This window comes from Podarcis vaucheri (assembly GCF_965113315.1).
Source record: "Podarcis vaucheri genome assembly, chromosome: 6".
NCBI classification, from domain to species: domain Eukaryota; kingdom Metazoa; phylum Chordata; class Lepidosauria; order Squamata; family Lacertidae; genus Podarcis; species Podarcis vaucheri.
The window spans coordinates 15,916,923-15,941,653 of NC_138764.1; the positions used below are offsets into that span (position 1 = coordinate 15,916,923).

General features: G+C 45.0%; 1 protein-coding gene across 2 annotated transcripts in view; it reads right to left on the reverse strand.

Annotated features, from left to right (window-relative positions):
• Nucleotides 1-24,731, reverse strand: part of LMX1A (LIM homeobox transcription factor 1 alpha) — a 70,148-nt gene that overhangs the window by 42,974 nt on the left and 2,443 nt on the right. For both annotated transcript variants that reach the window (XM_082225542.1, XM_082225543.1), the window contains one exon: nt 24,197-24,386. In XM_082225542.1, the coding sequence (XP_082081668.1) occupies nt 24,197-24,386 (190 nt within the window). The remainder of the gene's footprint in view (nt 1-24,196; nt 24,387-24,731) is intronic.

A 24,731-nucleotide genomic window follows, 5' to 3' on the forward strand; every position in this document is an offset into this window, starting at 1 on the left:
GCTGTTTAATCTATCAGTTGCACTGATGTACATGTTAAGCCCTATGATGGATTCAATTAGGTTACAGTGTTTTTGTGTGTAACCTAATTGAATCCATCATAGGACTTAACATGTACATCTGTTTAGCAGAGAAGCCATGGGAGAACTTCCCCCTGGAAATGTCAAGCTGATAAAAAGGAATCTCTGTCTGTCTCATGCACAGCTGGGAACCATTGTGTTCCATTCTGTTGGACACAGATACACCTCTCTTCTATTGGGTCAGCCATTTTCCTCTCCATTTTTAGGCATGGTAACGGCTTCCTCAACTGCTGTTGCATCACATGTTCGTTGCATTCACTCTGGGAAATGGTAGCCAAAAGTTATTGGGAGCGTGCAGATAGCAGGGGTTTGGTAACTGCTCTTTTGAACCAGAAGGAGAAAGGGGTAGCAGCAAACCATCAGATTTGGTGAGCAAGCGCAAGGGGCTTTCTGCTGGCAGCAAACAGAACCACACGCCAGCACCCACCTGTGAAATAACTCTGTAGCAAGTTGGCGGAGGTAGTGGGTGCCAGAGATAGCAATGACATAAGAGCATATACTTCAGACTTCCTAAAGACTTTTTAGGTAACAGATGAAAGGGCAAAATAGCCATGCTCCAAGTTAACTGAATCACAGGACCCAAAGGCATCAGATGTTAAATTTACTATTTTAAGGCGGGATCTGACTAAAGCCGCTTTTCAGCTGTAAGTTCCTCAAAGTAGCTTACAATAAAATTGTGTTGTAATAGCAGTTATAATATAATACTATTATACAGTCAAAAGGTAAAGGACGCCCAACAGTTAAGTCCAGTCGCGAACAACTCTGGGGTTGTGGCCCTCATCTCACTTTACTAGCCGAGGGAGCTGACGTTTGTCCACAGGCAGTTTTTCCGGGTCATGTGGTCAGCATCGTAGTAGTAATAATAATAATTTATCATTTATACCCCGCCCATCTGGCTGGGTTTCCCCAGCCACTCTGGGTGGCTTCCAACAAAATATTAAAATACAATAGTCTGTTAAACATTAAAAGCTTCCCTAAACAGGGCTGCCTTCAGATGTGTTCTAAAAGTCTGGTAGTTGTTGTTCTCTTTGACATCTGGTGGAAGGGTGTTCCACAGGGCAGGTGCCACTACCGAGAAGTCCCTTTGCCTGGTTCCCAGTAACTTGGCTTTTCGCAGTGAGGGAACCGCCAGAAGGCCCTCAGCACTGGACCTCAGTGTCCGGGCAGAACGATGGGGGTGGAGACACTCCTTCAGGTATACTGGGCTGAGGCATGACTAAGCCGCTTCTGGCAAAACCAGAGCAGTGCACGGAAACGCCGTTTACCTTCCTGCAGGAGCAGTACCTATTTATCTACTTGCACTTTGACGTGCTTTCGAACCGCTAGGTTGGCAGGAGCTGGGACCAAACAACAGGAGCTCATCCCATTGCGGGGATTTGAACCGCCAACCTTCCGATCGGCAAGCCCTAGGCTCATTGGTTTAGACCACAGCGCCACCCGCGTCCCGATTCTACAGTAGCAGTTTTTAAAAGTTGGTTTTAATGGAATAAAAGCATATTTACAGCAGTCTTCAAGATCACAATCAACTGAGCTTGCTGGATATTGCCAGGAACAAAAACCCACAGTATAGATATCAGGAAAGTGAATTCACTACAGCTGAAACAAATAATCGCAAATATTGAAATATGAACTAACACTCCAGTTTCATGGCTTAGATTGTGATTGTGACCATTTCAAAATCACAATCTGAATTCACACCTTGTATGTGAATGTTTGCTTTAAAAATAAATAAATCAAAATGCTGATGTTTTAGAGTTGCTGGCATTCTTGGTTGTTTTTGCAAATATACACTGAACCACCATGGGGCATAGTAGGTAGAATGTTGGACATGGACAGCTTTCAAATTGTTACTCAGCCATGTAGCTCACTCAATGACCTTGGGCCAGACATGCTCACTCAGAGAAACCCACCTCAAACAGCTGTCATGGATAAACTATGTACAGCATCCAAGAAGCTTATTGGAGGGGTGCTGGATTAAAATGAATGAAATCTACCATTTACCAATACGTTCCATTTCAGCTTTCAGATACAATCCGGTACTAAATGTTGTTCCATGCCAGCTACGATATGCTGTGATTCCTGTATTGCAGGGGATCGAACTAGATGATCTTTGGAGTCACCTCCAATTCTAAAATTCTATGATTCAATATTCCATCAAATACTAAAGCACAGCCCTTCAGATGTTGTTGGACCCAACTCCCATCAGTCTAGCATGGCCACAATTCAGAGATGGGGAGAGATGTGGTCGAGAAAAATCGGGACAGGCCAAAGGTTAGTCACCCCAGCTATATGCTTGGAAGGAAGTCTGCTTTCCGGGTCATGTGGCCAGCATGACATAATAATAATAATAATAATAATAATAATAATAATAATAATAAGAAGAAGAAGAAGAAGAAGAAGAAGAAGAAGAAGTTGTTATTTGTACCCCGCCCATCTGGCTGGGTTTCCCCAGCCACTCTGGGCAGCTTCCACAGAGACCAAAAGTACACTAAAATGTCACACATTAAAAACTTCCCTGAACAGGGCTGCCTTAAGATGTCTTCTGAATGTCAGGTAGTTGTTTATCGCTTTGACATCTGATGGGAGGGCGTTCCACAGGGCGGGCGCCACTACCGAGAAGGCCCTCTGCCTGGTTCCCTGTAGCTTTGCTTCTCGCAATGAGGGAACTGCCAGAAGGCCCTCGGCGCTGGACCTCAGCGTCCGGGCAGAATGATGGGGGTGGAGATGCTCCTTCAGGTATACTGGGCTGAGGCCGTTTAGGGCTTTAAAGGCCAACGCCAACACTTTGAATTGTGCTCGGAAACATACTGGGAGCCAATGTAGGTCTTTCAAGACCGGTGTTATGTGGTCTCGGCAGCCGCCCCCAGTCACCAGTCTAGCTGCCGCATTCTGGATTAATTGTAGTTTCCGGATCACCTTCAAAGGTAGCCCCACGTAGAGCGCATTGCAGTAGTCCAAGCGGGAGATAACTAGAGCATGCACCACTCTGGCGAGACAGTCTGTGGGCAGGTAGGGTCTCAGCCTGCGTAAACCGCTTCTGGCACAATGGGACACCATGATGGAAGCCAGACTGCACTGAAACACCATTTACCTTCCCGCCACAGAGGTACCTACCATATTGGCCCAAATATAACCTGCATCTGAATATAAGCCATACCTTTAAAATTCAAGGGGGGGGGGTAGAGAAAAGACAATACCTGAATATAAGCCGCACCCTTAAAATTCTGCAGGCACTCACACCCATTCCGTTTTACCGTATGTCTGTTGCAGCAGCGATATCGTAAAAGTCAATTTTTGTAAGGTCATGAATTTAAGCCACACTTTAACTTTTCACGGTCAGAATTTGGGGAAAAAGTGAGGATTATATTCAGGCCAATGCAGTATTTATCTACTTCCACTGGTGTGCTTTTGAACTGCTAGGTTGGCAGGAGCTGGGACAGAGCAACGGGAGCTCACCCCGTTGCAGGGATTCAAACTGCCAACCTTCTGATCGGCAAGCCCAAGAGGCTCAGTAGTTTAAACCACAGCGCTACCCGCAAGCTAAGCACCAAAACTCACTACATAAATCACTCTTTGGTGAATTCGCTATACCTAAAAGTAATGAAGGAGAGAATTGGGGGTGGGAAGGTGATAAAACTGTTGCAGGATTGGTGTAGCCATCAGTCTGGAAAGCAGAGAAGTACTGCCCATTAAAGATTTTCCATTCCGAAGAAAGGAAAGTGCTTTGAGGTTTATTCTTGTAATGTTTATACAGTGTGCATCTCTTAGTGCATAAAATCCACTGTGAGTTTCTGGTGAACACCACAGGCAAAAAAACACAGTATCACAATGCCACATTTATAGCAGTTGAAAGGTTTTCAGAAAGGAGTTGTGCCCAGAAGGTTTACTGCAAACTATTATCTAATCCACTTTCATGCATCAAATTACTTAAAGATTTACAGTGGGCACCTCTTGCTGAAAAGCTTTCTGGTAAATCTGTTGAGGGAGCTCTGTTGCATCCACAAGGTTCAGGGTCAACAATGCATTAACAACAGCAAAGTATTCAGTGACTGGCTAACTTGTTCCCAAGCAAACTATTTTATTCATGTGTTTTAACTTCAGGAAGCAATTAATCGTTGCCACAAAGGTAGCATGCACCTCTGGAAAGAGAAGAGATGGAGGCAGACAGGAGAGCAATCCATCACTTTGGCCTAGGAGTGAGCAAAAAGAACAGAGAGATTTGGAAAGGGCTTCTTCTAAAAAATTACATTATTCACAGTTTATCCCTATACATCCTTACTCAGAAGAAAGACCAACTGAGTTCAGTGAGACTTACTCTGAAATGAGTGTGCATAGGATTGCAACCAGGATGTGGAAGCAAGATGGCATCTGTTCAAAGATGATGACAATTCTTTACCTCATTAGCCATTACACATCACCCCAGCTCACAGTTTGTGTTTCTCCAATTAAACAAATTAAGAAACTGAGAGGATGCGACTTGTCACCTCATACAAGGTACAGACCCCACTCAGCTACGATTGTGGAAGGAGAACTTGAAAGCAGGCCTTCTTAGGTAAAAAGGTAAAGGACCCCTGGATGGTTAAGTCCAGTCAAAGGCAACTATGGGGTTCCAGCCCTCATCTCACTTCAAGCCGAGGGAGCCAGCATTTGTCCACAGACAGCATAACTAAGCCGCTTCTGGTGCAACGGAACACCATGACGGAAACCAGAGCACACAGAAACACCATTTACATTCCCACCACAGTGATACCTATTTATCTACTTGCACTGGTGTGCTTTCGAACTACTAGGTTGGCAGGAGCTGAGAAAGAGCAACGGGAGCTCACCCTGTCATGGGGATTCGAACTGCCAACCTTTTGATCGGCAAGCCCAAGGGGCTCAGTGGTTTAGACCACAGCTCGACCTGCAACCCTTCTTAAGAGTGCATTCAACACCCTGTGTGCTAGCAATGAGCAACCTGAAGTGTGTATCACACTGGGAATAGATCAACAAGTGGAAAATCACAGCTAATATATTGATGGATGACCTTCATCATAAAATAGCCAGGGTGATTGAAGTAGATTAAGTTAAATAGGCTGAATCTGAATCCAGAATTGACCAATGTCCTGTTCTGGTGTTCAACACCCAAATAACATAAGGGAGAGCAGAAATGTCCTGACAGGCCCTGTCCCTCCCATCTTTTCAGGATTCAGATCCGGCCTGTTCAGACTCATCTATTTGATTGAGGCCTTCACAATTTGGGTTTAGAACTCAGATTTCTCCTAAGGTTGTAGTAAAGGTAAAGGTAAAGGGGGCCCTGACCATTAGGTCCAGTCGTGACCGACTCTGGGGTTGCAGTGCTCATCTCACTTTATTGGCCGAGGGAGCCGGCGTACAGCTTCCAGGTCATGGGGCCAGCATGACTAAGCCGCTTCTGGCGAGCCAGAGCAGCGCACAGAAACGCCATTTACCTTCCCGCCGGAGTGGTACCTATTTATCTACTTGCACTTTGACATGCTTTCGAACTGCTAGGTGGGCAGAAGCAGGGACCGAGCAACGGGAGCTCACCCCATCGCAGGGATTCGAACCGCCGACCTTCCGATCGGCAAGCCAAGAGGCTCTGTGGTTTAACCCACAGTGCCACCCGCGTCCCTCAAGGGTGTAGCAAATGGCATATAAAGCCGAGTGTTTTCAACCGTGAGATGTTAGAGAATACTGTCACTATCACAAGTATTTTTGACAGAAGGGACCACGGCTCACCAAATAACGCCTGCGTGTGTGCATGCAATTACACGCAGAATATCATTGTGCCGTCAGATGTTCCCTGAAGAGATCTTTCTTCATTCTCGAAGTGAACTGCACTTTCTTTAGAGCTCCCTAACTCTGCCAGCCAACCTCTCTCCCATTGCTTCCTCCATCCATCTGTCTCTATGATACAAGCCCTCATCGAGCAACCATTTGTGGCTTCCCTGCAGGTAATGTGTGGGTGTACGATAAAAACTCTTTCCTTTCTTTCTGGTTAACCAGTGTTCTCAGGGCCAGATTCAGAAACAAGCCCGGTCCTAATAGGCCAACGTATAAGCATTTTAAAGCGTCATTAAACTTTTAAGCCGGTCCGTCGAGATCGTCCCGTAAGCTTCTAATTATTATGGATGGAAGCGGGGAAAGAGAGCTTTTACCTGAGCTTGTCTTAAGTAGATATGCCCCCTAATGGTTTTCATACCATTGCACCGTGTCCATGTTGCTGCTTAAAAGGACGTCTCCATTTCATACGCCCGCCCCCCAGCTCTTTAACTGTCAGCGGAGAATTCAAAAGATATAAATAATTAAATATTTTCTCTCTTCCCCCAAGCGGTGAGTATTCTTAGTATTCCTATCAGCTGAACAGCTTTGCACTGCAGAGTAAAATAAAGAAGTTAAGTTGCATCTGCGAGGTGTTGGTAAGACATGCAACTCTGCGAGAAGGTAAGAAAAAAGCCTAGTGTTCTAGGCAGGGTAATCACACGCCCTGCTTTGTAGAAGACAGTCCTCTATTTGACAAAGTCCTGTATCTTTTCCAAGACAGATTTAAACCTAAAGCACCAAAGGATGGCAGCAGGCGAGCAGGTCAGCTGACCACAGCTTTCCCAGCTAAGATGAGATGTATTGCATTTTTAGTTAAATTATGGCAATTGTTTCAACATATGCATTTATTCAGACAAAAAGAATCAGGGAACCCCCACCCACACAAAGAGTCTTCAGAGAGAAAAACGAAAGCAAGTAACACACAAAACTATTGGAGGTGGGTGGAAGGAGTGCAATTTGGATCATGGCATCAGTCCCAGAACAACGGAACCTTTAAACCACACGCGCACACACAAAATCCCCTGGAACAAACCCATACCCCCAAAGCTTCGATCAGTGCTACTTGGGAGGAAAATCAGCTAACCCTTATTGTACTTGCCTACAGTTTGTGCATGGTGAACAGTTAACAGCCCACACCCAAGGCAATCCTATGATCAACCAGCCATAAAAAAGCCGCCCGACGTTCTTCAAAATTATTTGAAATTTGGGAGATAGAAAGTGGCCATACAATCATAGAATTGTAGAGCTGGAAAGAGTCCCAGGGGTCCAGTCCCCTGCAATGCATCTAAACCACTGAGTCTCTTGGGCTTGCCGATCGGAAGGTCGGCGGTTCAAATCCCTGCAACGGAGTGAGCTCCCGTTGCTCTGTCCCAGCTCCTGCCAACCTAGCAGTCTGAAAGCACACCAGTGCAAGTAAATAAATAGGTACCACTGCGGCGGGAAGGTAACTGGTGTTTCCATGCGCTCTGGTTTCCATCATGGTGTTCCGTTGCGCCAGAAGCAGTTTAGTCCTGCTGGCCACATGACCCGGAAAGCTGTCTGTGGACGAACGCTGGCTCCCCCAGCCTGAAAGCAAGATGAGTGCCATAACCCCTTAGTTGCCTTTGACTGGACTTAACCGTTAAGGGGTCCTTTACCTCTTTACCTTCACCAGGCAACAGTGGCTGGTTTTGACCAGAGGGGTCTGTCTACTTTGGAGACAAGTATTGCTCAGCTGGGGGACGCGGGTGGCGGTGTGGTCTAAACCACAGAGCCTAGGGCTTGCCGATCAGAAGGTCAGAAGTTCAAATCCCCACGATGGGGTGAGCTCCCGTTGCTTGGTCCCAGCTCCTGCCCACCTAGCAGTTTGAAAGCACATCAAAGTGCAAGTAGATAAATAGGTACCACTCCAGCGGGAAGGTAAACGGCATTTCTGTGTGCGGCTCTGGTTCGCCAGAAGCGGCTTAGTCATGCTGGCCACATGACCCAGAAGCTGTCTGTGGACAAACGCCGGCTCCCTCGGCCTATAGAGTGAGATGCACACACAACCCCAGAGTCGTCCGCGACTGGACCTAATGGTCAGGGGTACCTTTACCTATTGCTCAGCTGAGAGGATTTGTGGTCCTGCTTCTTCAGTAAATGTGGGTGTAGCACTCTGGAGCGAGCTTCTCCCATGGGAGGAAACAGACAGACAGGCTTGATTTTCATGGCTATCACTGAGGGTGAGGGAGAAGGGTTAGGGACAGTGGGAAGAGGAATGATGGCTCTGTTCAAAGCGATTTGTTCCGCTGTCAACAAGAGAAAGCTCTCCCTAAGAGTAGCATTAGGAGACAGAGCCCACAGGGGGAAGACTGGGACAGACAGTGTATAGTCAACCATGACAGGTCAGCAGCTGGGCAGAATCAATACAGGGCCCTGAAGGACTGCAAGAGTACAATTAGTGTCTTGGGGACAGGCAGCAAACACGATAAGCTCATCTAGGAATTTGTGCCTTAAAAGTTGGACAGTGACAACCGACAGAGGAACCCAGCAAACCCTTCTCAGAAGAGCACGAAGGAGGATCGATTAGCATACTGAACAGTTCAAGCAAACGCTGTTCTTTCCCCATCAAACTAGTAGCAATCTGCTTTTTCAACTCCAGTAACAAAAGAGAAGAAACAGAGAGAGTGGGAGAAGGAACCGTGGCATATATTCAAAGCATCAACTGGCTGTAGAATGATTTTGTAATGCTACCCATATGATATGACTTAATATCACCATATAATATTATAGTAGAAGTTTTCCTGAGCAACTAAAATTCACAAAGTGGTGAGTAAGCTCTCAGTTCACCACATCCCTTCTTCAGGGAGGAGGTTAAACAAACCAAAGAGCAAAAAGGAAGGGAGGAGAGAGAAAAGAAACTCTTTCTTGGCGTGATGAAAGTATTCGTTTTCAGTCTATAACAATCTTAAAATGGGAGGAGGATTTTTGCTGAATTCATAAGGCCGGATCATCTGTGCCTGGTGCAAAAAGATCTCAAGAGTCACCTAGAAACGCATGAGGAATTTGGTCAGTTCGTATTCAGGTATGAATTCACCTGATGTGCCTCTCCTGGAATATAATGTACATCAGAACATCCTTGTCCCTCAGTTCCACACACTGGCGGGTGGGGGGTAGGCCTCTTCCATGGACTGCCTTTTAAAAATTATTTCCCTTCTTGTTTTATAAGTACAGTGGTACCTCGGGTTAAGAACTTAATTCGTTCTGGAGGTCCGTTCTTAACCTGAAACTGTTCTTAACCTGAGGTACCACTTTAGCTAATGGGGCCTCCCGCTGCTGCCTCGCCGCCGCCACCGCGTGATTTCTGTTCTCATCCTGAAGCAAAGTTCTTAACCCAAGGTACTATTTCTGGGTTAGCGGAGTCTGTAACCTGAAGCGTATGTAACCTGAAGCGTCTGTAACCCGAGGTACCACTGTAATAGCTATTCCAGGCAGCTAGAATGCCCAGCTGCCACCACAACTGAGGCATTCATAATGGGGTGCAGATGCTTGTGTGAGTGGCAGTATATCATGGGCCATTGAGTAGCCATCTTTTTCCCACTACACTTATGGGGAGGTTCCCTTGTCGGAGTCCCGTATAAAGCATTGGCACACATCCGAAAGACATGTGCATGCGTATCAGCAGAGTCAGCGAAAGCAGAATTGTGTAGGAATTGTAGCATCAAGCATTTTTTTATTTACAGCAAAAGAAACATGGCTTGTTGTGTAAGCTGCATCTCACACACATCCTCTCTCACTGAACAGAGAAAACAAAGAAGAGTCTGGATTTGATATCCCGCTTTATCACTACCCTAAAAAGGTAAAGGTAAAGGACCCCTGACTGTTAAGTCCAGTCGCAGACAACTCTGGGGCTGCGGCGCTCATCTCGCTTTACAGGCTGAGGGAGCCTCAGTGTTTGGCTTACTCCCATGGAGGAGGCAGACAGGCCAAGGAAACACCTCAGCTGTGTCCCATGTTGACAGGCATAGGACTCAGCTAGGACTTAAGCTGAGAGTGGTTTTGGATGGTATAGTTGTGACGTACTAAACTACCGCTAGGTTGTGGGGGGAGGGATCAATAGGTTCTTTCTCTCCCTTTTTTCTTTTGAAGAGTGTTGAAGAAGTTACAACAAGCTGCCTATTTATCCCAGTACAGTAGAACCTCAGTTTTCAAACATAATCTGTTCCGGAAGACCATTCGACTTCCAAAACGTTCGGAAACTGAAGCAGGCATTTCCGGAAACATTTACGTCCAGAAAACTCAATACGGAAGTCGCGTGGCACATTCGGCTTCTGAAAAGTGTTTGAAAACCGAAGCAATTACTTCCGGGTTTTCTGCGTTCGAAAGCCAAAACTTTCGATTTCTGAGACGTTCAAAAACCGAGGTTCCATTGTAGATGCACTGCAGATGCTCAAAATGATGTCACGCGCATTTGCAGAAGCGGTGAAACTCAACCCGCGCACACGCAGAGGCACAGTCGCGTCTTACGTTTACTTCAGGATGCGAACGGGGCTCTGGAACGGATCCTGTTTGTATCCAGAGGTACCACTGTATCACCTCAGGTCAAACAGCTTTTGTTTAACCAGAGACAAAAGGAAGGAGTTTATGCACCACAGGCGATTATGACTAAATCATACCACCTACAGCTCTCTGAAGGATAATTGTCTGTTGCTACCTAGAGTCCTTTTATTGCTTCTAGTATTGCTGAGTTCTACAGAAAAGTCCAGTGGCATCTGGTGGCGGCTGGACCAAGAACAGGACTGCTAGGAAGTTATGGGGAAACACCAGGTTCTGATCATCTCCCCATCCTCCTCCTTTGCAAATATACTGTGAGCACCTAAGTATTGGAGTTAGCAACTGCCTAGTTGATATTGCATATATAGCACTTAACTAAACTGAAAGTTTAGTTCTTTGTTTCAGAAGGGGTCCCTTGCTTCTTTGCTGGGAGAAAAGTCATGTGGCTGCCCCCCCCCCCCGCCTGTTGGGGTTCTCTGCCTTCACTCCTCCTTTGCAAAGAGGTCCTTAAACACTGCCATTTTATTAACATTCAACCGTGGATGCCTTGCCTGCTGTCACAATTGCTAGTGCAAGTTCATACCACAATAACTATTCATTAAAGGTAAAGGTAAAGGACCCCTGACAGTCAGGTCCAGTCGCAGACGACTCTGGGGTTGCGGCGCTCATCTCACTTTACAGGCCGAGGGAGCCAGAGTTTCTCCACAGACAGTTTTTCCGGGTCATGTGGCCAGCATGACTAAGCCCCTTCTGGCGAAACCAGAGCAGTGCACAGAAACACTGTTTACCTTCCCACCGGAGCGGTACCTATTTATCTACTTGCACTTTGACGTGCTTTTGAACTGCTAGGGTTATGAGCAAATGGAAAGGCTTTTAGGGCTATATCAAGCTCCAGAGTCTGATATTCTCTCTTTTTCTCCTCCCTGCTCATGCTTTACAGATGATAGCTGCTCCAGGTGGCTGGAGTGCCCAGCTGGTATGTATGTGTGTTCAAAACTGGCTGCAAATGCCCCTGGGAGCGGCAGGTCATGATAACGTACTGTCTCATTTAGGGACAGTGATGTCAGTATTTTCACTGCTACTATTGCAGAGATCGGATTATCACATTTCTTACCACTGCGTGTGATAGCGGAAGTCAAGCCAACAACTTCCGCTATTTGAGAGAGCCAGCATGGTGTAGTGGTTAGGAGTTGTGGACTCGTAATTTGGTGAACCGGGTTCGATTCTCTGTTCCTCCAAATGCAGCTGCTGGGTGACCTTGGGCTAGTCAAACTTCTCTGAAGTCTCTCAGCCTCACTCACTTCACAGAATGTTTGTTGTGAGGGAGGAAGGGAAAGGAGTTTGTTAGCCGCTTTAAGACTCCTTAGGGTAGTGATAAGGGACGCAGGTGGCAGTGTGGTCTAAACCTCTGAGCCTCTTGGGCTTGCCGATCAGAAAGTCGGCGGTTCGAATCCCTGCGATGAGCTCCCGTTGCTCAGTCCCTGCTCCTGCCAACCTAGCAGTTTGAAAGCACACCAGTGCAAGTAGATAAATAGGTACCGCTCCGGTGGGAAGGTAAATGGCGTTTCCATGTGCTGCTCTGGTTCGCCAGAAGCGGCTTGGTCATGCTGGTCACATGACCTGAAAGCTGTACGCCTGCTCCCTCGGTGAGATGAGCGCCAGAACCCCAGAGTCGGCCATGACTGGACCTAATGGTCAGGGGTCCCTTTACCTTTACCTTTACCTTTAACTCCATCCAGATTTTTGGAGGGCCTTGAGGGACAGAACTTCACTGAGCCCCTTAAGGCAGTGCCCCTTTTTCTGCTGACTAAGCTCTTTCCCTACTTGACGCCTCCCACTTCTTTCTAACCCCGCCTCTTCTCTCTTTAGCCCCTCCCCTTCTCCTCTATAGCCACCAAATCTTTCCCACCTTGGTCCCTCTTGAACTATACACAAGTCTTGCCCAGCACGACTGCTCCTTATTGCCAAAGATAAACAATATGAGCATTTAGACTTTGCTGGCTGCCTCTTTGCAATGTTTTGTAAAAATATATTAAGTGGGAAATGCACAAATCAACCGCAGGCATTCAGAATAACTGACAACTGGCAAAAATAGAAGTTTGGTGTGTGTTTTCTAGAATAAGAAAAGAACTAAAAGTGGCTAGGAAAGTATTATCCAGTACAATTGAGGATTGTGGACTGGCCTTCCCATGTATAAATGTGAATGATCAGGCCGCCATGTTGACGATTTTGAAAAACTGGTTCCAGACAGACAGATCCTCAGCACTGGCAGCACACAATCAGACAAAGAAATAATTAAATCAAATCCCTGCACTGAAACATTGTTCAGTATTTGGAATTAAATTAAAAGGAATCTAACTCTTAAAAAAAAATACAATAAGGAAATGGAACAAGGAAACTTAATGGGTAATCTTTAACTTCTCTCTAATCATGGACTAATGGGACTAAGAAAGCTATTCAGAGACGGCATCTCTAAAACATTTCATTTAACAATGAAACGCAACAGGCTTTCCCACAACTTTCAGTGTTAAAGATAAAGAACATAGCCCATACTCTGATCACAAAACACACCCCTCTTTGGGGAACAGCAGAATTTGAAAATCTGACGTTAAAAGACAATTTGCGCACACACACAAAAGTAAAATATAAAAAATTGCTACAAATATCAGGTTACATACCTAAGATCCTGAGATCAAGAAGTAATGGATTCTCTGAGATATTAAAGTCTGGTTGGTAACCCATATCTATTCCAAGCCTTGAACATGTACTGTATTTTTTGCTCTATATTACACACTTTTTCCCTCCTAAAAAGTAAGGGGAAGTGTGTGCGCGTCTTATGGAGCGAATGCAGGCTGCGCAGCTATCCCAGAAGCCAGAACAGCAAGAGGGATTGCTGCTTTCACTGCGCAGCGATCCCTCTTGCTGTTCTGGCTTCTGAGATTCAGAATATTTTTTTTCTTGTTTTCCTCCTCCAAAAACTAGGTGCGTCTTGTGGTCTGGTGCGTCTTATAGAGTGAAAAATACGGTAGGTTACAAGGAAAGGCAAAGAGCGGAAATACCGTATTTTTCTTTTTCCTTTTTTTTTCTTTTTTAATAATCTTTATTGGTTTAAAATACAGACATAAAATATCATTTACAGCAGTAACAAAGAAGAAAAAGGAAAGAAAAAAGAGTCAAGATAAAGAGAGAAAAGAAAAAACAATATACAAAAAGAAACTGCAACTTCTCAAATAACAATCAAATAAAAAAATTGAATATAAAACTTCCAGTTGTTCTCATTATACTGTTTATACTGTCATTGTTTTCTCGCACAGCTTTACGTTATATCATTTTTTTCCCATATAATCCAACAAAATATTTATTACTTTTTTTACTTACAGGTATCATTCAAGTTCTGCTAGTATGGTATTATTTGTACAGTATAGTCTTAAATATTTCTTAAATATTCTCCATTCTCCATATACTTTCTGATTTAAAGCTCCTCTAACTCTTCCCATCAGTTTTGCTAGTTGCAAATACTGTATCGTAAGTGTTATTTCACTTTTCCAGTTTCTCGCCACGAGTATTCTAGCTACCGTAATTGCATACATGGAATACCGTATTTTTCCATGTATAAGACTAGGTTTTTTTCCTAACAAATAATGTCAAAAATCAGGGGGCGTCTATACGGATACTGTTGAGGGTGGACTGGCGATTGGTTGTTGCCGCGAGCAAGGGGTGCGTCTTATACATGGGGGCATCTTGCAGACAGAAAAAATACGGTATATTTCATTTATTTCTCAACAAATCTTGATATAGATAGGAATGATTGAATGAAAGGTTGGAATAAGGTCCTGGATGTACGAATCTGTGAGGGCTTGTGCATTTGTATGAGTATGAGCTGCAGGGCTTTTTTCAGCTAGAACTCTCCAGAACTTAGTTTCAGCACCTCTCAAGTGGGCGCCATTGCCACTCTACAAGAACGAGGGAGGCGTTCATGGTGAGTTCCAGTACCTCTTTTCCTAGGAAAAATAGCACTGATTATGAGTTCTTGTTTACTTGTGAATCCTTTGGGTGTGTGCTTTTGTATTCATGAGCTTGTGCAAAGTGTTCCCATGTGTTGGCGTGAAGTTTATGGAGGTGTATGTGTTTGTATGAAGTCCTTGCGGTTTTGTGAGGTGCTTTTCAGTTTGGGTTTGTGATGAACTGCTCACATCCTTGGCTTGTTAGATGAAAGCCAGAAAGAAGATGCAGTGTCCTTCAGTGAAAGAATGGTGTCGGGACATGGATGCCTTCAATCTTCTGGTTTACTTGTTCTGTTTTAATTCATTGTATTCTGTGCAGGCACTGAGTTTAAAAAAAAAAACTTGGTCAATTAATCATCCAAAGCATAGCTGTCAACCATCTCTTATTTGGCGTGAAAGTCCCTTATCCCAGCGCTGTGTTCCGCTGCTGTCCCTTATTGATGATGTCCCTTAAATTTCCCCAGCTTCAAAGGAAGCAGCTCCTCTCCCTTCCTCCCTGCCGGCCAGGGAGGAGGGAGGCTCCAACTGTGTTGCTTGGCTGTGTTGCTCACCCAATAAGGAGTCTAAGAACAACTGGGGGGTGGAGCTTGCATGCTTTGTGCTGATCAAATCGGCCACGTTGTCTGGGGACTCGCCTTTGCTCAGCGCTTCCCAGTGGAGAGGTGACAGTGGTTTTCCTTGCTGCATCCCCTTTGCCGGGTTGCTGCGCTGTGGGAACCACCGCTTGAGGCTTTGTTTGGCTGCTGGTTGACTAAAATCCCTTATTTTGGCTGCTGATCCCTTATTTTCGAGGCTGCTGGTCCCTTATTTTCAAATCTGTAAGTTGACAGCTATGATCCAAAGAGCATTCAGAACTGAACCAACAATTGACTAAACCGAAACTCAGATCCTGCTCTCTACCGTCACAAGGGCTCTGGAACAGCATGCTTCATATCATCTGGAACCTTAGCTACAAGTGACTAAAACTTACAAATGTGGTTTTTATTTTATTCCCCGCCCCGCCCCCCAGTAAAATGGAAGCCTGAGTAAATGATTGTGATTGCGGTTTTGTAAAAGCAGTTCTCGGAAAAGCAGTCACAGCTGTCATTTTGATCTCCAAGTTGGTACCCAAACTCCATTCCCGCTCACACAAAAACCGACCGCGATGAAACACAGCCCTGTTCCATCTTCGTTTCTTCTGCAGCAAAACGTAAGCGCTGCCAGTGGAGGGTTTGATCGAACAATGTTGGCAAAGTCACACTGCACTGCAATGGAATCATTCGTTTATCATGAAACAACATATTACATTTCCCAAACCACTTCTCTGGCAGTTAGCCAGCTGAACTCAACAGCAGAGCAGCTCCAAAGTATTTGGTGCAAGAACTGCAGACAGTGCCAGTCCAACGACAGGCAGAAGAGGCAGCTGTTTCAAGTGCTCAATGTTGGCCGCCATTAACAAAGCGGCAGCTCCCCACCAAAGCTGATGACCCAAAGGGTTCATAGCAGTCTATTTATATATATATACAGTGGTACCTTGGTTCTCAGGGATGCTGGTGGCGCTGTGAGTTAAACCACAGAGCCTAGGACTTGCCAATCAGAAGGTTGGCGGTTCGAATCCCCGTGACGGGGTAAGCTCCCGTTGCTCGGTCCCTGCTCCTGCCAGCCTAGCAGTTTGAAAGCTCGTCAAAGTGCAAGTAGATAAATAGGTGCCGCTCCGGCGGGAAGGTAAATTTCTGTGCGCTGCTCTGGTTCGCCAGAAGCGGCTTAGTCATGCTGGCCACATGACCCGGAAGCCAGCTCCCTCGGCCAATAAAGCAAGATGCGCTCCGCAACCCCAGAGTCGGTCACGACTGGACCTAATGATCAGGGGCCCCTTTACCTTTACCTTTTTACCTTTGTTCTCAAACTTTATCCATTCTGGAAGTCCGTTTCAAAACCAAAGCATTCCAAAACCAAGGCACGTTTTCCCATAGAATGCAAAACGGATTAATCCTTTAAAACTTTTAAAAACAACCCCTAAAACAGAAATTTAACATGAATTTTACTATTTAACGATACCATTGATCCATAAAATGAAAGCAACAAACAATGTACTGTACTATGAAACATGATCCAGCCAAAGCTGAGGACTTTCAAATAACATTGATTTCAATGGGCATGCCAAACATGCCTTTTAATATGTGCATTGAAATTGGTGGGACTTTTTTTTAAAAAAAGCTTAACTTCAGCAGAATTTGTATTTATTTATTAGTTAATGCTTAGCGTTGTTTATTTCAGGTCTGTGTTACTCTTGCGTGTGTTCATGGCTAAGCCCATTTCATTCTCTTTTTGCATTAATCTGCAAGGTTTTCTGTTTGGTTTTTTTTTTAAGAAATCAGCTTAAATGCCATTTAAACACAGACTTTTCAACCTATATTGCCCTAAATTTGCCACATAATTTCTCTCTGTCTGCATTTTTAAAGGCACTTTATCCTAAAATATACATTTTTAAAAGCAGCTTTTTAAAAAGTTAACATTTTATTGATTTGTTAGGGGGGAAAGTAAAAACATTACTAAAAGAAAGTAAACAAAAAAATTCTGAAATTCAAATCATGAAGTGACAAAAATACAAAGATACAGCACAGTTCCAAAGGGATAATAGCAAAGATTCCCTTTACAAATGATACAGATATATAAAAATAAAAGTATGCCCTGCCTTTATTGAGAAAAAGGGTTCTATATAGTCTTCAATGAGCCAGACATTTGCATATACTGGTGTGACCATGTGCCTCGATATATGAGAAATAAAATCATGCAGTATAGGTCATTTGAGCTCTGCCCTTTAGATACTTTTAGTATATGAGGTGTTTTTTCAAGGAAGGCAGTAAACCAAACCCTGTTATGCCAGCAATCCAAGCAGCTTTCTGAGTAAAGAACTGCATCGCACAATTTGGAGAAGTTTGAAATCTGAGGAATACCTATGTTTCGAACCAGGAGGCCAGCTCAAAGTGGAATTTGGCAAGAACCAATATTTTGAGCATCCCTACAATAGTTGCTTTAATATTTCATTCTGTGGCCTGTGTAATTAATTTCAGCTCAACTGCTTCGTTCAATCTGGCATGTAGCCTTTATCTAACTCTTGTGCAAATGAATATGCCATCTTCTATTACCTTTGCACTGTTTATGTCCCATATCGTCTAAACCATTGTAACCAAATCTGTCTTGTGGAAGGAACCAAAACTAAAATCTGAAAGTTGCTATGAACTAGTTATCTAAACTATACAGCTGAGTCATTAGCAAAGAAACCAAAGGCGACAGAAATCAAAGACCCTTGGGCTGCCTCTGTGACTCAAACAACGCACGATCTTAATCCCCACCAACAGAACTTAATTTTCATTTTTCCTATCTTAAGAAGACACGAAGGCTGCAGTCTCCAGCCCCTTAGCCAGCCTTTGCTGTTTCAACCATGACCATGTAAAATAAAACAGTAATTACAACAAACAGAACATTCACAACAGCAGTTGATCTAATCTGTTTGCAATGCTGCTGGGAAGGCAGAAAAGTGGTTCAAACTTTAGAAGACGCCAAGTCGAATCCTGCCACTGTTAAGAGAGTCAAGAAGCCAGCAGAATATCAATCCAGTTTCACCCTGGATAAACTTCATTCATCAGATTATTGCTTGCGTTTTTGTGAAGTAGTTCCCATTCTTATCACATCCCACACACCCTTTGCTTAATGGGTGGTTAAACGGGCACATAATAATAATAATAATAATAATAATAATAATAATAATAATAATAATTTTTTTAAAAAAAAAATTGTACCCCATCCATCTGGCTGGGTCTCCCCAGCCACTCTGGGCGGCTACCAACAAAGATTAAAAATACATTAAAATGTCACACATTAAAAACTTCCCTGAAAGAACAATCCGAGAAGAGTGGTCCCAAAACAGCTTCACAGTCACAACAAACAGCTTCACAGTCACAGTCGTCAACCTGTTTAATTCTCATGTCCTGCAATAAGAACGGCCGTAGGAACAGAACATTTTTCCAATTGCTTGTTTCCTACTGTAAATATATATATATGAGTAAAAGAAGACATAAAGAAAGAAAAGAGGAATACTCTTTCCTTCACTCTAATAACCAATAGCATATAATTAACAACTTATCATCGGGCATTGTGGGTATAGGGAGTGCAGCATAAACCCTGCAACTGGAAAACTATAAGGCTTTGGGGAACCAGAGGCAGTTCTATCAGACAATAAGATTATCTGAGGCACAGAGGTGTAGGAAGGTCAGGTGTGCGAAATTTCTTGTCACCACCCCCCCATTGATTTTTTATTTTGATTTTTTGCCTGCAAAAATGGTTTTACGTTATTTCATATTTTCTTACAAAGGAATGTGGATTCTGAGCTTCTGTTAACAAGAGTAGGCGACTATGGACAGATGCTTAAATCTACAGGATGGGTTGTGTTTTGTCTTGTGTTATTTTATTTACATTTACTGTTTATCTATTTAATAAAATTTATTTTTTAAAAAAATGCAAAGTGGTTTACCAAAACAAAAAACCACCACAGCAGTAAAATCAAGAAAAATTAACAATCCTACTTTAAAACATACAAAAGCTAAAATGTTAAGGTTAAAATCACTTCAACTTCCTAAGCATCTAGGTATGCTTGCCTAAAGAAGAATGCTTTTATAGCAGGTGCCCAAAAAGAGTCTAGCAAAGGCACGTGCTTTGTTGAAATTTCAGCTTTCATGACATAGGAAAACGGCCAAGTAAACAGCTATTTTCCTGGAGGAGGGTCAAGATATTAACTGATATGCATGGAATTTCATATGTAGCTATATAATCCCTAGTGTAGTAAGATAAGACCTTTGGAGCAGACATTTTCCAAAAAAAAAAGTTTTTAATGTAATTCTTTAGTTTTTTAGGAATTGTTCCTTGATAATTTGTCACCCCCCTCCATGATGGCACTTGGGGCAGACCGCCCCACCCCACACACCCTTTCCTACGCCCCTGCTGAGGCAGACATCTCAGCTAGCAGATTTGGGGCACCTTCAAAGGTGGCAGAATGGAAGAGACAAATCTGACTCACCACTAGGAAGCTGTTGTTTGTTTGTTTGTTTGTTTGTTTGTTTGTTTGTTTGTTTTTGCACAAGCCCTGTAGAAATGGCAGCACTTTCACAGAGCAGTTGCTCGTTTCAATGAAGCTTCCACAGGAAAGCTTTCTGCTGGTATATCGTTCCCCAGCGTGCCAGTTAGTGGAAGCAAAAGTGCCATCTAGATTTTCTGTATCAGATACCAAAATGTCCCAGGCCAGTCGATGGAAGTAATCATAGTGGTATAATTACAGATATGAGCAGTGGCGTAGCGTGGTTTGTCAGCACCCGGGGCAAGGCAAGTAATTTGCGCCCCCTAACCCATGGATTTGCGCCCCCTAACCCATGGATTTGCGCCCCTAACCCTAACCCCCAGATGTTGCGCCCAGTGCGGCCAGCCCCCCCCCCTACACCCCCACGCTACGCCACTGGATATGAGATTAGGGGTTTTTTAATTTATTTTTTTATGCTGGAAGCCACCCAGAGTGGCCGGGACAACCCAGTCACATGGGTGGGGTGCAAATAATAAAATCATTATTTATTATTATGATAGGTTTGTTCTGCAGCTAGTCACCATACCTCAAAATAAATAAATAGTGAGAGTTTAGCCAGAAGCAGGAGAAGAGAAAATTATTCTGTTTTATCATACAGCACAGAAAGTTGATCCTGCAATCAAAGTGAAATTTTCAGATAATGGGAAACAGGCAAAAGGGGCAATAGTACATCTTAACAACATTACCCTTTTGTCTAATTATTTGGTTCATACAGAAGGCACGCCGCCTTTCTTCTTCTCACAAGCATTATGCTTTAATTATCACTTGCAAACATATATACCTGCCATGTGACATTTGAAGGCCATGCCTCACGGGCAGAGAATGTCCTTCAGCAACAACTGTCTATTGCAGTGGCCCTTCAAATGAATGAACTTTCCCTGCACTCTCAATTCACTGTCTGCATTTCCCAGCACCTGCTCAAGGTCTCTTTGCAATCTGGCCCTGCAAAGAAACGCAGGTCGAGAGAGAACAGAACAAGTAACAGTATAACTCTGACCCAAGAACATGCCAGTTTCCCAGCTACAGGGAGCTCATTCGCAAGCCAAACGGAACTAAATCTCCTGCTGCACACACAGCAAAGATATTGACAAATGCTACTTTAAACAACAACCACCAGGTATTCACAAAACGTTTGTCCATTCTAATACTTCCAAAGGGGTAGTCGTGTTACTCCATTGCAGCAAAGACAACATAAGAGTATTGTAGGCACCAAGCTTTCCTATGCCAAATAAGCAATGCACATAAACTCACACAGAACAGCAGGCCTTTAATGGAGGCAAGCACCCAGAAATTATGAGTGATAGGGTCTCCCTCTACCACGCCCACTGCAAATCCAGCCCTTAATCTAACCAGGGGAACTGCCATTTGGATAAGTCTACCAAAAAAATTGGTACAGGCTGGTTTGTGCTATGTCAGGAGAGGGGAAGAACCCCAAAGCAGGAACAAAATATTTACACACAAAAAAAAATTCAAGCCAACACAGATGTTATTAATAGTTGTAATTTCATTACAATTAAATGCAAATCAACATTACATATTTATATCAGTTTTATGTCACTTTAATGGTAGTGATCTCCTGCAAAGAATGCTGAGGGTTGTAGTTTGGCAAGGTGCTGAACATTTTCTGTTAGCAATCCCTACATTTCCCTCAGATTCTTTTGGGAGACAATACCAGGGTTAAATTCAGTGTATGGCGCAGAGCTTAATGACAAGCCCTCTGGCTAAGATTTAGAGACCTTCCTAGGCATTACTTTCTCTCTGTAAAGAAAGTATTCTGCCACAAAAGTATCTTCTGGGTCAAAACTGGTTGTTACTCCTTTTTTTTTAAAAAAAAACCTATCATTTTCTTAGTATGGAAACACAATGGATTACTGGTGCTACCCCCCTCCTTTTTATTCAGCTGTCTGCAATTGCATCTGCTCAGCATCACCAAAACTGTCACTGTCTTCTCAGTCTAAACCACTGAGCTCTTGGCTTGCCGATCAGAACATCAGTGGTTCGAATCCCCGTGACGGGGTGAGCTCCTGTTGCTCGGTCCCTGCTCCTGCCAATCTAGCAGTTCGAAAGCACACCAGTGCAAGTAGATAAATAGGTACCGTTCCAGCGGGAAGGTAAATGGCATTTCCGTGCGCTGTTCTGGTTCACCAGAAGCGGCTTAGTCATGCTGGCCACATGACCCGGAAAAACTGTCAGCAGACAAACACCGGCTCCCTCGGCCAGTAAAGCAAGATGAGCACTTCAACCCCATAGTCATTCACGACTGGACTTAACTGGCAGGGGTCCTTTACCTTTACATACCTCACAGGTTTGTTGTGAGGGTTAAATGAAGAGGGGGGAGAACCGTGTGTGCTACCTTGGTCATGGGCGTCGCCAGGGTTTTTGTTAGGGGGGGCAGGCTTTTGTTGGGGCAGCAGAACCTCAGATTTGTATGGATTTGATTTTGATGGACTTTGGAGGGCAGCTGCCCCCTTGGCTACGCCCATGCTCCTGGTGCGGAGAAGACAGGATATAAATGCAAGAAATAAACAAAAACAACAACATAATGGTTTTATCACGCAATCAGCATGATTCTTAGCATCTCATTGTTGAGGTGTTTGGCGTGCTTTAAAAGTGCTTTAAAAGTACAATCTCAGGTTGCCTCCAGGCTGTCCATGTTTTGCAGGAGGGAGTCTATTGCTTACCAGAGAATTTAGGTTGTGTGATTAAAGTGGATTCAAGTGCTCCAGCAGAACACATTCACTTTTTTTAGAAAGTGCATTTTGTGGTTAAGAAAGTAGCAAGGGAGTGCATTAAAAAGTGTGGGGTAGCAACAATTTGATGGAAATGCATATTCCTCAAAAATAAATAAATCAGGATGAATACTCACTGTCATATAACCTCCCCGCAAACAAATAAGAATGTATGCTCAATAAATAGCAGACATCATATAACCTCAGTGTAAGCTTTGTGCAAGTAAATCAGAATGAATACCCAGCAAACTAGTAATCTGGAGAAGTCCTAAATCTCTTATTATTACAACCGTTGTGCACATGGTTTTAGTCAGAATAGACCCATTGAAATAAGTTCACCTAAGCAAGTAAAACTTAGTTGAATACCACCCATTCTTGCCAATCCACATTAACTCTGTAAAGCTATGGGAGAAAACCCAGGGTTCTTGTAGGTGTGTCTGGGCATTCAGTACCGCCAGACGTCTCAACACTATGATATGAGCAAAACACTTCCACAAATCACTGAATGAAACCTGTTAAGGAAATTCTAACACAAACCCTTTCCAATTCAGGACTACAGAATATGATACAAGTTTTGACACAACCAGCACTATTCTGAAAAACTGCTTTGTTTCTCACAGATAAATCCATCCTAGAACCATGGGCCTCGGGAGGACAGAAGTCAGCCTTGGCATAGTTTGAAACTGGGTGCCTCAATTGTCCCACCCTGTAAAACTCCACTAATGTATGGATGGATAGGGGCTTTCTGTTTAAAGCACTTAGCTAAGGTGGAAGGTAATTCGACAGATTAATAGAGAACTGCTATAGAAATAAGTCACTATAGGTAACCGGAACATTCATTTTGGAGGCTGTTCTGGGGGAGGGGGGAATGTGTGAAGATAGTTTCCCCCATCCTCTGCTTGGGGGTTTCCCGGTGGCCTTTGGATGTTGCAGGATGCTGGACCCACATGACCCAACAGGGCTCTATTATGGGTTGCAATGAGAGTCAGTTCAACACTGAAGTGAGGAACATCTGACCAGTAGCGCTTTGAAGGAAACAGGAAAGAATGCAGCAATATATAGATATATAGGCACCGTTTTAGCTGATCCCTCCCTTTGAGAGTTGCACCCTTGCCTCAATCTGGGCACTCTCCTTCACAAAAGACATGGGTATCACTTAGGTGTGGGAATCAGAAGCTGCATACAGAGGATAACTTGCAGCAAGATCACATGTCTGCAGTGTGAAGCCATGAGCCAAATTGTGACTCCTGTTTATTCTCAAGATGCCCTTAATAGGAAAGGGCAGCATTCATTCACCAGCGCTCACTCAAACCGTGGGGTGGGGAGCTGTTATTCCCCCCCCCTCAGTTTCAGTGAGAGAGATCCAGAGAGTTTTTGCCCCATTGTCCTAGAAAAGATTTGCTGAGGTGTTGTTGGGTGGGCACCTGTCTATCTGTAACTGCCAAGTTGGTCCTTACTGGGGGGGGGGGGGACTCCAGCCATGACGAGAAACCTTTTGCTTCCCTCTAAAGCGAGATGCGCCGCGTTCAACCGGGAGCGCGAAGAGGCCCGCAGGATGCCGGTACAAGCCATCCCCCATCGCACTCCTGGTCTTGCAACTGGCAGACCAAGCTGTGCCCCGAGTCTAAGACTGCAATCCCGTGTCTCCTGCCAGCCTGACCCTATTCATATCCAAGTCCTCCCACTGCTTTGGCCCGCCAAGTCCCCTAGGACTGCAGCCTTGAGAGGAAACGCGGGCGCTCCGGGCGCACAGGTCCCGGTGGGTCTCGGCGCCTGGACCCCACTGGCCGCCCGGGTTTCCTCGACTGCAGCCCCGCGCCTTCGCTCGTGGGAACAGGCTCCGAGGCGCCTTCTGGCTCCGACGCGCCTTCCGCTCGCGGGTCTTGGGTTAAGGTGAGCGCGGGGCCCCGCTGCCCGCCCCGACGGCGCGCACTTACTTCTCGTAGTCGAGGCGGCAGTAGAGTTTCTGGTCGCGGAAGAAGCAGGTGCCTCGCAGGGGATCCTGGCAGGCGGCGCAGCGCACGCAGCGCTCGTGCCACAGGCGCTCGTTGAGGCGCAGCAGGAACCTCTCCGCGATGATGCCGCCGCAGCCCTCGCACACCGAGCGCGCCCGCGCCGGGGCTCCCCCTGCAACGAACGCGAGGGCCATGAGGAACCGTCCCGGGGATCGCCGCATCCCCCTAGCCTCGCCATCCAAGGCGCAACTCAGCCCGACGGCCAAGAAGGCCCCCTGCTCCCGCTGCCGTCCCCATCCCCTCGCGGCGAGCACCATTTCCTTGCCCCCGGAGCGAGGGAGCTGAAAACTGGCCCCCGCCCCTCCGCCGTCCGCTTTCCCGGCGCGCTGCGGACTGGAGAACAAGGCGCGCAGCTCTCTCGGCACGGGGCGGCGGCTGCGGAGGGCTGCTTAGGCAGGTTCCGCGCGAACGAACTACTCCAGCCGGCGGAAGGGACAGCTCTTGGCAGCCGCCATTC